Source organism: Pinus tabuliformis, chromosome 4_1 (genome assembly GCF_031772625.1).
Source record: "Pinus tabuliformis cultivar Carrire ecotype Pingquan chromosome 4_1, CPIR1, whole genome shotgun sequence".
NCBI lineage: Eukaryota > Viridiplantae > Streptophyta > Pinopsida > Pinales > Pinaceae > Pinus > Pinus tabuliformis.
In genome coordinates, this window is record NC_142303.1 from 783,289,747 (window position 1) to 783,304,689 (window position 14,943).

General features: G+C 39.9%; 1 protein-coding gene across 1 annotated transcript in view; it reads right to left on the minus strand.

Moving 5' to 3' along the window:
• Window positions 1-14,943, minus strand: part of LOC149178500 (uncharacterized) — an 85,924-nt gene that overhangs the window by 52,369 nt on the left and 18,612 nt on the right. The window contains exons 4-8 of the mRNA XM_089420353.1: window positions 13,829-14,019; window positions 13,472-13,515; window positions 13,186-13,331; window positions 12,331-13,070; window positions 11,835-11,916 (exon numbers count right to left, since the gene is read on the minus strand). Coding sequence (XP_089276479.1) covers window positions 11,835-11,916; window positions 12,331-13,070; window positions 13,186-13,331; window positions 13,472-13,515; window positions 13,829-14,019 — 1,203 coding nt within the window. The remainder of the gene's footprint in view (window positions 1-11,834; window positions 11,917-12,330; window positions 13,071-13,185; window positions 13,332-13,471; window positions 13,516-13,828; window positions 14,020-14,943) is intronic.

Below are 14,943 nucleotides of genomic sequence, written 5' to 3' on the forward strand. Positions count from 1 at the left end.
TGCATAAAAGGAGCCTCTCTCTCACACACATGTGGTTGAAAGGAAGACGTCCTGGGGCAAAGAATATGCAAAAAGAAGGACGCTAGGGCAGCAGGTCATCTCTTTGACCAGCGTTGACCTTCCAGAAGTGCAGATTGGGTGTGGTTGCCTCTCCTAGGCAGGCCGCATTTTTTGGCACGAAAATCGAGGTGATCTGACCTCTGGTTTGACTGGTATTGACTGCCCTAGTTTAGGGCTGCAAGTTGACTTCAAAAATCTGCAAATTGACTGAACTTTTGGGGTTGTTCAAAGGTTGTTTCTTCAGGCTGTTCGAGGAGAAGTTGACCGGAAATTGACCAAGTATTTTAGAGGTCAATTTTAGCTAGTTTGACCAAGTTTGACTTTGCTGATCTAGGGTTTGTTGCTGCTGATATAAAATTACAGAATTCAGATTTTGTATTATTTCTCTCTACTGAAATATTGAAGATAAAAGAAGATTTGATCAAAAGGTTTCCCCGCATTGGGTTTTGTCCCTGGCTAGCCACCACATCTTATGTCTCTTGTCTTAGCTTGTTTTCTGTTGATCATTTAATGTTCTATCTGCGCTTTACTTAATGTATATGTGATTGCTAATCTGTGGCTAATAATAAGAAAAATAAGTAAATTGCTCTAAGCATAGAACATGCCATAATTTAACACCAGTTAATACATACAGTGGTGCTGCAATTTTTGAAAATTTTGCTATAAACCGCCTATAATAACAAGCATAACCAAGGAAACTACGTACCTTTGTCTGCATTTGAGGGGTAGGAAGTTTAAGAATTACCTCAACCTTAGTTGGGTCTACCTGAATGCCTGTAGCAGAAATAAAATGTCCCAGAACTATGCCCTATGTCATCATCATATGACATTTTTCATGATTGGGGCACAGCCTAGTAGCTATGCATCGTGCAAGAACCTTCTCAAGATTATGCAAGGCTTGATCAAAATCATTACCATAAGGAGTAAAATCATCCATATAGTGTAGGTACTTCATTAATTAAATCAGTGAAAATACTAATAATTTCCCTTTGAAAAGTGGTTGGTGCATTGCACAGCTTGAATGGTAAGACTCTATATGCAAACATTCCCCACAGACAAGTGAATGTAGTTTTATCTTGGTCTTCAGGGGAAATCTGGATTTGATTATATCCGCTGAACCCATCCAGGAAAGAAAAATATTTCTTTCCAACAAGAGTGTCAAGGACTTGGTCCACAAATGGAAGGGTAAAATGATCTTTCTAAGTAGCTTTATTTAGTTCTCTATAGTCGACAAAAATTCTCCGTTTGTCATTATTTTTAGGGACTACTACCAGTGGTGAAACCCACTGACTATCAAAAATAGGATATATGAAATTAACATCAAGAAGTTTTTGAAGTTCTTGTTTTACTATGTCCCTGAGGTGTGGATTTAGTCTTCTTTGAGGCTAGCGAATGGCTCAAGCATCTTTCTCGATATAAATATGATGTGTGCAGAGTTGTGGATCGATGCCCTTCATATCAAAATATTCCCAGGCAAAAGCCTATTTATATTTTTGAAGAATTTGAATCAGCCTTTCACGCTAAAGGTCATTAAGATTGGCATTAATATTCAAGGTCTTGTCAGGCTCAATTTCAATGGGAATGTTATTGTGAACTACAGTCGTGGGTATATGTTCAGTGTTCAAGTCCTCTAGCGGATCTCCTTGGGCTTTGTTGTCAAGCATAGCTTTCAGCATTTGATATGTTGGGTTCCCAATAGTTGAAGGTTGATTAATAAACTCGTTAATCATGTCATCCTCGGTCTATCTTTTAAAGATAAAAGCTTTATCGACAATAAAAGAAGAGCGTAAATTGCCTTCATGGTATTCGAGCGGGGAATATCTAAAATTGTCAGTCGACATGCTGGGTCTAGCAGGAGGGTATAACATAAGATTTTTGATAGTAGGTCCTTTAGCGATTGTCATAATTCCAGTTCGACACCCGATGTATGCATCTGCAGCGGCAAGCCATGGTCTACCTAATATCAAAGGGTGTCCTAGTTTGTTTTTAGGATTGAGGACCAGAAAATCCACTGGGTATTCCCGGGAATCTACAAAAACAATGACACCGTCTAAAGTCCCCTTTGGTTTTACTACAGATCTGTCAGCTAGTCCCAACATGGTTGGAGTCTATTTAAATCTGGTTATTCCAAGGAGTCCACAAGTTTCAAGTGTTATAATATTTATGGCCGCTCCCAAGTCCACTAAAGTGTTTGGGAAATTATATCCTTGAATATGGAAAGTGACTACAGGGTTTCCAGGTCATCATATTTGATGGGTTCCCTAAAACATGGACTGTAGGAGAGTCTTTTGGCTTCCTACCAGGCTTCTCAACACATAATTCTTTAATGATTTTATCATGAATGGGTATTTCTCTGATAGCCTGTAGGAGAGGGATTTTGATAGGTGGTTTTACTATGGCAAATCTCTTAGGGAACAAAGGAGTAGTATCCGTAATCTCAATGGGTTCCTGTTTTTTTGTTGGTTTACTAGACGATTTTGCTTCAGTGATGATTACGGTACAATGAGAATTAACTGTCAACCGTTGCTCCTTAGTGGGTTTGTCATTTTCTTGTTGCTCTTGATTTTTGAGTGATCTTCTGGAAAAATGGTTCTCCCAGAGATCTCAGACGTAGTTCGCTACATTCCAAAGAAGGGGGGGAATCCGAAATTTCCAAAATTTCGAAAAATTGCACGTGTATGTTATTTGGATTCGGATTTGGCTATGCAGGTAACTGAGGTCGTAGCAAAGGTGGAGCGTTTGGAGGTAATTGAAGTGGAGGTTGTAATGGTGGTTGATTTTGTGATTGAGGCATCGCTCCCATTGATTGATTAATCGGTCCAATGGGCGTTGCCAATTCTGGGACCACACTGGCCCTTGAGTAGGTTGATTTGCCCATTACGTAGGGTATGAATTATTTGGTGTATTATGCCATGAAGTTGTGGGACATTGTTGATTCGACCAAGGACCTAGGAATGATTGATTTGTCCACGGTGGAAAATTGTATGGCTGAGGCTACCATGTATTAGGAAAATGTTGTTGACCCTGCCAATTTAATCCAGGAAATTGCGGCTGAGCAAATTGTCCAAGAAAAAACATAAAAGGGTCCTACAGCATACTTGATGGGCAATTCTGCCATTGTCGTCGTTGTGCCACAAAATACGTTGGTTTTGGTTCTTCTTCAGCTTCCTTAAATACAGCTTTCAACCCAGGAAGTGAAGGACAACGATCAATTGAATGATCTTTGGTACAAATAGCACATATCTCAACTATATCCAATGGACATTCTTTACGACTGTGCCTCTTTCAACAACGAGGACAAAAAATAGCTAATGCTTGTTCCGCTTCAACCTGCTTCTGTTTTACCTATAAAACATCCAACTGTGTTGTCAATGTACTTAAGATATCAATTTTAAAATCTTCTAAAAGATTACCAATCTTTGCTCGTGTAACTCCTCCCTCTGCAATTATGTTGGATCTACTGAGAGGATCGCGAGTCCCAGGCTTGGTTCGTGTACTCCCTCGTGAACACCTGATACACAGTTTTACAATGCCATCATATTCTTCTTTAGAAATGTCACCCTGCCCCATTAATTAAGCATTTCTATCCATTCATATTTCATACCTCTAATCAAAATAGTTTTCAACACATCCTTGGGTAGAGCAATATATGGTGATCTTTGTAAATTATATTGAAATCTTTCAACATATTCCTCCAAGTTTTTATCTTCTTTTGACATCATCTTAAATATTTCTTCCCTTAAATCCCTAGATCGGCAATAATTCTAGTATTTAGTAAGGAAAGCCTCTTTCATTTTATCCCATGAAATTGTAGTACCACCCCTCAATCCCATGAACCATCGTAATGTTGCTCCCTTTAAAGTAAAAGGAAACAACTTTAATTTTTGGGAGTGAGTAATATAATCATATCCTCAACATAAGACATCAAACTCAAACTCAAACAAAAATGCATCGGGATCTTCATAGGTCGTCCCATGAAAGTTTGGAAGGTTTTGCAGCGGGATAGCCTTCATTGTGCATTAGCCTGCGGATCAACAATAGGGTATTCTATGATCGAGGTTTGTGTTCATGTTACTGCATTTGCCATTTGGTCAAAGATCTGTCAATAACCTTCAAGGATCCCTTAGTCAGGAGGTACTACCTGGAAAAAAAAAGTAATATGTTGACGGGGTTTTGGACCTTGACCAGGTCTCACAGCATTGCTCAAGTCAGGAACTTCAAATTCTCGTCTCACAACGGGTGCCATAGGAGATTCCTACTCAGAAGGTTGAGGGTATGATTCACTTGTCTCACCTCTCCCTTCCCTTAAGTTACAAGAGTGCCCCTCACTCTTATCAAAAGGACTAAGATGCCTAACAAGTATATCTTGAAAGCTCTGCTCAAATCCTAAAGTTTTATCATGAATCTCAGTGTTAGCTGCAGCAGATGACCCTGCTACTCAAGGGGCAATAACAATAGAACCCTTCCTAGATACTGCTCGGGGACCTACTGACGCTTGAGATTCTGATTTGCAAATGATTTTGTCTATAAAGGTCGTTCTTCCAAGGCCAACTTGACCTTGGGTTTTGGTGATTTTCAAGGTAGATTTCTGATCTATCTCTATCTAGTTCCTAGTCCTATGCTTCTTTCTAGTCATACATACTAAACAACCTAAACGTATCAGCCGAGTGCAGGCACTAGCACAAGCTTTTTACTTGGGTACATGCGCAAGTTCTTACCTTCCGTCTTTAATACTCATCTCCCAGGGATACAACTAGCACTCTCTTTGACGACCTCCTCGGCAACAGCGCCAAAATGTTGACAGTATAGCAGTCTGAGGCTATCCAAACTCCTACGATCATTACAGGAAGCAGCATCAAATGCCAATGCATCAACATATTTCTGTCCATAACAAGAAGTCATTCGCAAGTAAATAGCACTTCATTGGTCAAATCCATTCATGAAAATAATAAAGTAATAAATGCAAATAAAACACTACTAGAATCCATATAACATAAGTTATCATGGCCTATTTACAAAAAAGACTTAGAAAATAATTTGAAAACTAAGAAGTAAGACAAGGAATTTATGACAATTACGAGGCCCAACAATGGGCTCTCTAGGAAGGGCTAAGAGGATACTTAAGCCTAGGTTTCCGTAATATCCCTTGTCAAGAAGCTTCCTAGGTCCAATAATCCTTGTGGAGAAATGGCTTCTATGCAATCCTTGTTGAATTTGAGTTATCAAGTTGTGGGACCACAGAGAGCCAAAGCGGACCCAAGCTAGGTCAAGGATGTGGAGTTGATCAACACTAAAGTGGTTTGACCTGGTTCGGGAGGAGAATAGGGTCAAAGGACAACTTTTCTTTTGGAAAACAAATGCAATGACTCAAGGGAGGACACTAACCCAAATCAACCTAGGTAGGGAGATGGGGGCTTGCTATATCTCAAGATTCCACAATTGGATTTGCTTCAAACTTGGAGGACCTCTTGAGAACGCCCCAGCGCAGTAGCGGACCAATTTGTAAGGTGTTTGGATGGCAACAAAAGATTTGGTGACCCTTTAGGGCTAGGCTTAGAATTGGGAAGAGTGAAGAAAGAGAGATAAATTTGACCACCAAGAGGATGCGAGGATTAGTGCCTTGCTTAAGGGGCTTGATGGAGTCAATATACACCTAGATCAAGGAATTTTGTGAGTTAAGGAGCCCTAACTAACCTTCGCTAGCCTACTCAAGGGCAGCAACTAGGTAATTAGAGATTTATACTTCAAATTTGACAAAGAAATGAAGTTTCGAAGTCTTTCAACTTAAGAGGCGCCTCTAGGAACATTCACCCAATCCCTCAAAAGCAACACATGCATTAAATCAATTATTCAAATGTCCCAGAAGAATTTCGCATTACAATAACCCATACAAGAATAATGATAACAATATACATGCATTTGACAAGTAAGATAACAAGAATAGCATTAAAGGTTCACTTACACGAGAGAGAGTATATCCATTCATCAACTTTGCATTAGAAAGAAGCTCCAAAGACAATAGCAAAAATCCAAACATCATAGTGCATCCAAAAACTCCAAAAAAATTACCCTAGCAAAAAGTGCAAAAATCTCTCAAGAGATACTAATCCAATCCAAGTGATGATGAGAGAAATGAATCATCCTCTCATATATTTATGCAATCCAATAGGGGATTCGAATAGCCTAAGTTGTCTTATTTAGCCCCAAATAATAAACTAATTCTCAATAATGACATGACTTGGTGACAAGCCCACCAAGATAGCTTAATAACATAAAAATAAGCCTCTCAAGAGGGCAAGAATAATCAATATAATGAGTCGTTGGGCCATTGAGAAGGCCTAGTGAAGTCCAAAGTGTGCCATGAACTCCAAACATAGTAGACAAGGGGGTGGCCCCTTGTTTATCTAGTAGGTCACATGTGGTGCCCCCAAGTGGGTGTGAGAGCATAAGGACATCCTCATGGGTCTCCAAGTGGATCGATGATGCCTGTAAACCATCAATAAGGGTAGGATGATGATATAAGCCCTCCCTTTGTCTCCTACGGTAAGACACATCCACATCTGGACCCTCGAACATTTGCCAAGTGTATGGTGCAAGAGTGGAGCCGGCTGGGCATGGTGAACCAAGTGCATCATCCTCATCCAAAAGGTGGAACATGAGCCATCACTGAGTGGTGTTGGGGGTCCATGAAGTACTCTCTGCTATGGTGGAGGCCCATGGCTCTCAATTCTCACCCTACAAGTGCTAATGTGGCCCTCTGGAGGGCTTGGACCCCATATAAGGAGACCAAACCCCAAATGGAGACCCACCTGCAATCCTGCATAAGATCCAATGCATCCCCTTGCCCTCCAATACAACAAATCATTAGAATAATCAAGTAAAAAAGCTTACAAATCATGGAATCAATGGGGCACTTCATGGTGGCATGCCCTTCCATAGTGGGCTTGGGCATGTACAGGTGGCTCCAAGCTCAATAAGGGGGTTAACCAAGGACCTTATTAGGTGGTTTCAGCCTTCAAAGGGGGTGACAAGTCCATGGTACATCCATCGATGGGTAGGTGGGATGTGATATAGTGATGAGACGAAGTGGGGGTCAGGGGAAGGCTCCAAGCCACATCTCATGGTAGAAGGGTAGCTATGATGAGGGAAGCCCAAACTTGAGTATAGGAGTGTAGGAAGGAGCAAATCGCAGTACATGGGTTACCCCGGCCTTTGTTTTTCCACCCTTCTTCATATGCCTTTTGCCTTTGATTGATTTTTCTTCAAAACTACTTGGGGTTCCAGGAGATGAGAGCATGATGTGTAGAATATCGCATTAGACACCCCCTTTTAAGGTGGGGCAACTCATTGCCCGCCAGTGGTTGGAACAATCATGGGTTCCTTAATGTGGAGGGGGCTAATATAAGGCCCAGAGGAACCAGGGTGATGGCGATGAATAAGGGGTAGACCTCATGTTTGGCTTTTTCCCATGTGCTAAATCTATATGTCCCGACCATCTTTTGCATTTTGTGGTACATTTCCTGTTGAGAGTGGCCAAATTATGCTTTTTCTTTTCTTTTTAGCTGCATCAACCTCCAGGCATCGTTCCAGGCCCGACCCAAGGTGCAGACAAGAGGAGGGGGGGCTAACCCTATGTGGACCCAGTGGACTCATTTGGACCCGGATGGGTAAAATGATGAATGGGGTTAGAATGAGCGGAAGGGAGTGATGTATATGGTGCCAGGTAGCGGGACCACGCAACCAAAATAAGGATTTCCCATGTAGTGTCAACCCTAAAGCCAATGGCCAGTAAAGGAGGTCCCACAAGACTAGGATACAAGGGTGAGGAAACAAGAGTACAGACCTAAGCCCACTCTTTCCGCCGAATCCCCCCACCAATCCATTCCCCAAAGTGTCCATGAAAAGTAAGGAAAATTACTCAACTATACCAATGAAAAGCCATACCTTCAGGGTCAAGAGGCCTACCTTCGAACATGCAATCATAACAGATGGGCAAGGGACCACATCGCTGGCTCAGGTGGCAAAGATAATGGAACATCGAGCTATCTGGTGGCTACAAGGTGCTGTCAGCTGAGGACTATCTAAGAAAAAAAAAATCTCCTATGTATACTACCCATAGGTGGTGGGTAACAATGCCCACATTGAGCCTCCTCAAACAAAGTCAACATCTCCACAAAAATTTCCTTGGCAATAAACACCATCTAGCAGCATTGGTAGAGAAGATATTTTCAAAAAACCTCCTATACTCATACTTTGTTGTACAAAAAGGACATATCACCCAAAATGTTAGACTAGCATTCCATTGTGGAATTTCATAGAAATGACCATTGGTGGCTTTCATACCTCAGCTCCATGAATTCTAGCATCCACAAATTTTGGCCTGCAAAAAATCCAGTCTCCAGTCTCCACTATCATCAACTTTCATGAAACCCAACCTCCACAAATTCCGGCCTCCATGAATTCTGACAACAATTTTGCAGTGGATCTATCACAGCGGAAGTGGCCTGGAATTGGCTGTGAATCTGTGATACTAATGTAATACTTATATGAAACAGAGAAGAGATGTCTATAAAAGATAAAAATATATTTCATAACAAATAACGATGATAAGACTATTACAATTATGATAGTCTCAAGAATAAATATACCCTCTTAAGATGTATCTTTATGAAGAACCTTGAATTTTGACTATTTAGGCAACTTTAGATCATATTCAAAATAGGGTTATTAGTATTTATTGTTAAATTTCTAAACCTAGCACCTGGCAATTAACCTAGCAGACTATCTCAAACCAATTGAATAAAAGCACAACTAGGTTTCTAACATAAACAAAAATCTTCAGCAAAAGCACAACCAATCTCAATCACACATTACACAAACAAATTATGCCCAATCAACAATTTAAAATTATGTTGCCAGGAAATGTGGGTTCGGGGACGGGTACGTCACTTTTTGAAACAGGGTGCGTGGGTTTGTCGGGGTTATATTATAGTTTATATATATATGAATTTGTTGATCCAATTATCTTCCACCTTTGCTACAAATTTGAGCACTGCCTTGTACCAAAGATTTTTAATGTGAAGGAAAATACATCTATAAAATGTAGAATGCTCTAACACTGTGGCTGAGAATAAAGGTTTAATACAGAAAAGGAATATAAAAGACAATCAAATTCATAAAGAACATAGCTATTAATGACAGAGGGAGGGTGCCTTTCTGAAGAATATAGCAGAATCTAAAGGGGGCACAGTCTTGAGGACTTTATTGCAGCATGAGACTGCCTTACTTGATGGTTGTTGTGTATCGTTCTACTATTAATAGTAGCATGAGGGACAAATTAGAGGTAGTTACATTGTCCCACCCTAGAAGTAGTAAAGGTGCCTTTAGGAGAGCATTTTTACACTATTCTTAGCAGCAAACATGGAAGTTGTTTCATTAGGAGTTACAATATTTTTGGTACGTGGAGGGTGCAGTAAACCTGGCAGATACTCACCTGTAGGAGGATGCTGCATCAGTGGGAATTTACATCCATTTTTTGTGTGAGGGCGCTAGCATTCCTGAATCATTTAACATTGATGCATGCAGAACAACAAGAGAAGATTCCATTAGAGTTCCTCAAGCTGTTATTGGGGTGTGTAAGAGGACATTTGTTTTAGGAGTTTAATACCTATTCTAGGAGGTGCAGCAGTTAAAGATATAGTCATAATGGGGGGAGTTACATTTGATTAAGCAAGAGTTCCCTATTGGTGGAAGTTGCACTCGTACTTTTCTATTTTAAGGTTTTTTATTTCTGAGAAAAAGATTGATGATAACCTCTTTGTTCATATTATAAGAGTTGGAGGAGAGTGAGAGTTAAGCGTTTGGTTATTCTTGAGTCCTTCATTTCTTCTTCTGTCTCTCATTCTTGTCCCCTTGGAGAATTTGCAGCAGCATAGGAGAGTGATTTTATATGAGTTGCAAGAGGTGATTTGAGGGTCTACTAGTTCATGAATACACTTCAAAGAAATACTTGCGGTCCTGCTGCAGTGCTGTACCCAAACACCAATGGTCACAAACTCGCCACCGTTCATTGACCAGTCAGGTAGAATGTTGTGCTGTCGTCTGCACCTGTCACCTGTGCGAAAATGTACATCGTCTAGACCTATCACCTGTGCTCACTGCTGCAAAAATGGATGTCGTCTGGACCTGTCACCTGTGCTCACTGTTGCGAAAATGGATGTCGTCTCGAGCTCTACAATTCGAGCAACAAGCAAAATGCAAAGCGAGCCGAATGAACAGTGAACAAATGTCAAGCCGCCAATGAACAAAATGTCAAAATGACATCCGGGTAGGGTTTTGTGGTTTTTTATTAAATAAAAAAGTTAATTTTTTATTGCCCCCCGTGCCTCCAATGAACCCGCCAAGCACCCTTTTTCGGGGTTTGTCGCACCCAATGCATGAAAAGAACCCATCTCAAGTTTGTGAAGTGATGGGTTCGTACACGAAGAACCGGGTTCTTTAGGGTTCGTCCTAGAGGTACCTATTCCAGCACTTGGAACGTGGGGACAGGTTCAAGAACCCCACCCCTGGGTTCGCAAACCCATGCAACACAGGTTTAAAAATAATATCAAAGCCTACTCATGCTCCCTTCCTGGGAAAATGGCCCACTGAGAAATTTACATATAAAACATACCGTATCTAATCCAATTGATCAAGCCCTAGATCTGGATTTGACCTGCCTGGCTGATTCGAATCTCCTTTGTTGCACCCTTGCAAGGTTGCACCTTCCTTAAAGACGGCATACTTGAAAGGAAGTCCTTCTCCTAAACCTAATATCCAAAGTTATTGACGGTTGAGATTGATCTCAACATCACTTGAGATCGACAGTTGAGATTACTTCTAATTCACTAATGCAAAAACTTTGCATTTCATTAGATTAACTCACTTTATCTTATAGAATGAGATTACTTTAATCACTAAAGTAATTTGCTAAGGTTCAAAGCGTATTACACTTAGGCCTCTGCAGAAGTACCTACCCAAGCTACATACATCAACATTTGTTATCATTCTATTTAAATATTTCTTTATTATTTTATTATATGACTTATATCCATTACATTGTTCAGTGATCCAACCAATACCAATAACAAGAAATATGAATCGAAAACAGATCCTAAACGCTAATACTTCTACTTAGTTTCATGGGATAGCCTAAATATGGAAAGCAATGGTTAAGCCGAAATAGGCTTGCTTTACCTATTCCTTGATTTTATAAGGCCTGGCATAGGTACACAGCCTAGACAATATAGGTATAGCCACCTCCCAGCATGTCCTTTGTATGCCACAAAGAAATCCTTTGCATAATCACTTTGGCATTGCCCAAGGACCACAACCAGGCTGTACTAGCCCTAGGTGGGTAACTTTTGTACTCCCAAAAGAATTTTCAATTGTATCTCAATGAACAAATTCGAACTTAGGTTTAGAAATATCTCACAAACTGTTTTCCTTGTCACGACTCACTTGTATCCACATCTTCCCCCTATTTTCTTTTTCCCCATTTCTCGCTGAATTTTCTGGGAATGTCATGTTTGTAATTATAAATTTATCTTTCATTTAATTTTACCAGTTTCTTGATTGCAACAGATAGTAGGAAGGTAAACTCATGACTAAAATTCCATAAGTGGAAATCAATGATAATTAACTTTGTAAGCAAATGGGAACTACAGAAGAAAAGCTCTCAATATTTGATATCCCTTGAATCAAGCATTTAAACTAAATACACTGCAAAAACGTACCTCTATTTTCCCTTGCTTCTCAAATGCTTCAATAACAATTGAAAGAGGTGTCCCCTCAGGCAAGCCACCAACAGTCAGGACCCTGGAATATAACAGGTATTCACTAACAAATAAGAATAGCCTGTAACTACTGGCCACAAACTCAAGCAGCTTGAACAGAGCAAATTTTACAAATATGATTTTTGGATATCAGCAACAAGAATTCCATGCAATGAAGAATCTACAGCATAAGAACACATGCATAATAAGCACACCCTCACAAACGCATGCACCAACCAAATTTTATGAATACAATTTTGTTGTTGTCTAGACTCTAAATATTCTAATATTTGGACCCATATATGATGAAAAATGGTCAAATCAGAACCAAAAAAGGCCTATCTATAACCAAAATCAGTCCATATCATTTAGACAATTCCTATGAATTTTGGATGTCAGAAACAACAATCCCACAAAATCAATAATCTGCAGTACACACATAAATGTATGCACACACCTGCTCCGCTGTACAGGGCCCCCAAGCTGAATCATATTTGCAGTACTAGGCCCAGGCTCTTGACTTTTGTTTGTAGCCTGTGACATGCTTGAAACCACCGAGTTCCTACAATCTTCAACACTTGTTTTCTGACCATCAGATAGTTGTCGAGCATCACTAGTGTTTTCACCACTGGTGCTGTTCTTTGTCTTCACTGGGATCCATTTCATCCTTTTGCCTTGAACAATTTTATCTGCTTTGTTTACATCAACTGGAATTTTTTGTCCAACACCCACCATCAGTTCTAGCCTAAACTGACCCACTTGAGTGTTTTTAACTTCATCAAGTTCTACCTGGTGCCCTTGTCCCCTTCCCCTCCCTATTGCCTGAATATCAATAGGACTTGATGGCCAAGTAGCTGGCCTGCCAAATCCATTCCTGGGGAATGAACCTCCTCTCCCACCAATATTTGAACAAGTACCTCGGAGTAAACTTCTACCTGCTCCATACATAGACATCTGGCCCCGACCTGTATTATCAATGGCACCAACACAATTTACTGGAGGGACCATATTGGGTCCACGAGGCTGTATGTGCATCATACCTCTCGGTCCATGACCAAAATAGTCTACATCTGCAAAGAGGTGAGGGGGAGGGACATTCATATTGAAGGGAGGATGCCTTGGCCCATGCATGCCCAGTTGTATTGGATGGTTAGACATCATTATCTGCTCTTGCAACAATGCATCCTGGAATTGGATCTGGCAGGATCATAAGAAAAAATAATCGTAAAAGTTTAAAAAAACTATTCAAAAGTTTATCTTAACAGCAGAGATGTGTAATCTGATGTGAACGAATTCTCAAACTTGGCCTTACAGATGCAGACATCCCCAGAGGACCACCAAAATGATGAAGAGGACCACCTAAACCCCTAGGCATCAAAGGTCTTGTTGGACCCATGAGACAAGGAGCCAGATTTGCATGTGCAAGACCAAACATATGCATGTCAGGACCTCGACAACCTGCAGGCCAAGAAGCATTTGCCTTTTACCAAATTAAATTTGAACTTTGTGCCTGTTTCGCCTACCACAAGAACCTACAAAGAGAAAAAAAAATGCAAGCAAATTCTTTATGAATGCAAATTAATCAACGGACAACTTACCAGCAGGTTTGCCCTTTGCAAAGTTTGCAGAGTAATCCGATTGTCTAGCAACAGAACACAAAAAATTTGATAAAATTGTGTTGATCTCACAAACATTTAGCATTCACTATTTACAAATAAGTATTAAATATATAAATATATATGCAATCTATCGTTAACAGAAATTATGCATGCAAATTCAGCAAAAAATCGTCTGACAATGTTCTTACTTCTCACTAGTATGATAACTCGCATAACCCATAATATTTGATTGACATCTTATGATCCAATTTAAGAACAAGAGATAGAGATAATGTGATGTCTATGATTCTAACAAGCTGAGAGAAATTTGCAAAGGCTCAAACCGCAAAAGCTTACCTCCCTCTTGGACGATTTTGTCTCGCTGTTCTTATAGTCAACCATGTTTCTTTTGATTCCTTTCCTTTTACAACTGTTTGGCACTCAGAGGCATCCTCGAAGTTCCTCTTTTTCCTTTCTTTTCCAATGCATTCTTCACTCGCTCGGGAAACGTCCATATTTCCCAGTGCTTCATAGTTAAAAGCCTCAGGTTGTGTTACCATTACCAAACCCATTTATAAGTTTTAAATCTCATTTAATAGTTATTCTTAAGCCCCAGAATGTTGCAGACTAATGCTTTCCCTTCAACCAAACCTAAAAGAAAACTTGAGTGTTGACCATCTCATGATTTAATAAGGAGAAACACATAGTTAGGTTATGACTTGTAAAACATCATAGTATGGTTACCCAGATACTATGAGGCATTGCAAAACCCTCCTGCACAGCATCTGACACCTGACAACAAGCATTGCACTTGAACACTGTCTCATTTCACAAGAAATGAACTTGCAAGTATAACCCCTAGCCTCTAGTGCATAGACAATATCCTATAAAAGAAAATCAAGGCCTGGCTCCAAACATGCAAAAGAGAATGAGTGCAAAGGAGGAAAAATCAAGGCAGAAAACATACACCAGATGTCAAATATCATGTACATGAAAGCTGGACTCTAAATGAGTCTTGATAACAAGTTTAAGCTAACAGTAACATTGTTGGGAAAAATGTTTCAATATTTTTACTTTTATTCATCTGTAATTGTCAACTAATGGAATTGACACTAGTACCCAAGTAGCAAATTAAACAATATGGAAACATCATATGCTCCATACCATAATCTCTTGTATGAACTTAGAAGTCCTTGAAAATTCTTAAAAAGGTAAAAACCTCAATATGCTTCCTGAAGGCTGAAAATGACACCATTTGTCCAGTATTTCCTTCAACACAGCTCGAGAACACAATCCCACTTTTGTTTCCCATTTGATGAATCCTCTGATATATCAAAGCTCAATATTAAGCCCACAACACCATCATTGGCATCTGTACTGAAACCAGAAGTTTACTCAAGAAGCTCATAGCTCAAGTCCTGAGAGGGAGGCCAGGACATATGACACTTGCAAACAGAGGTTTATATGTTAAA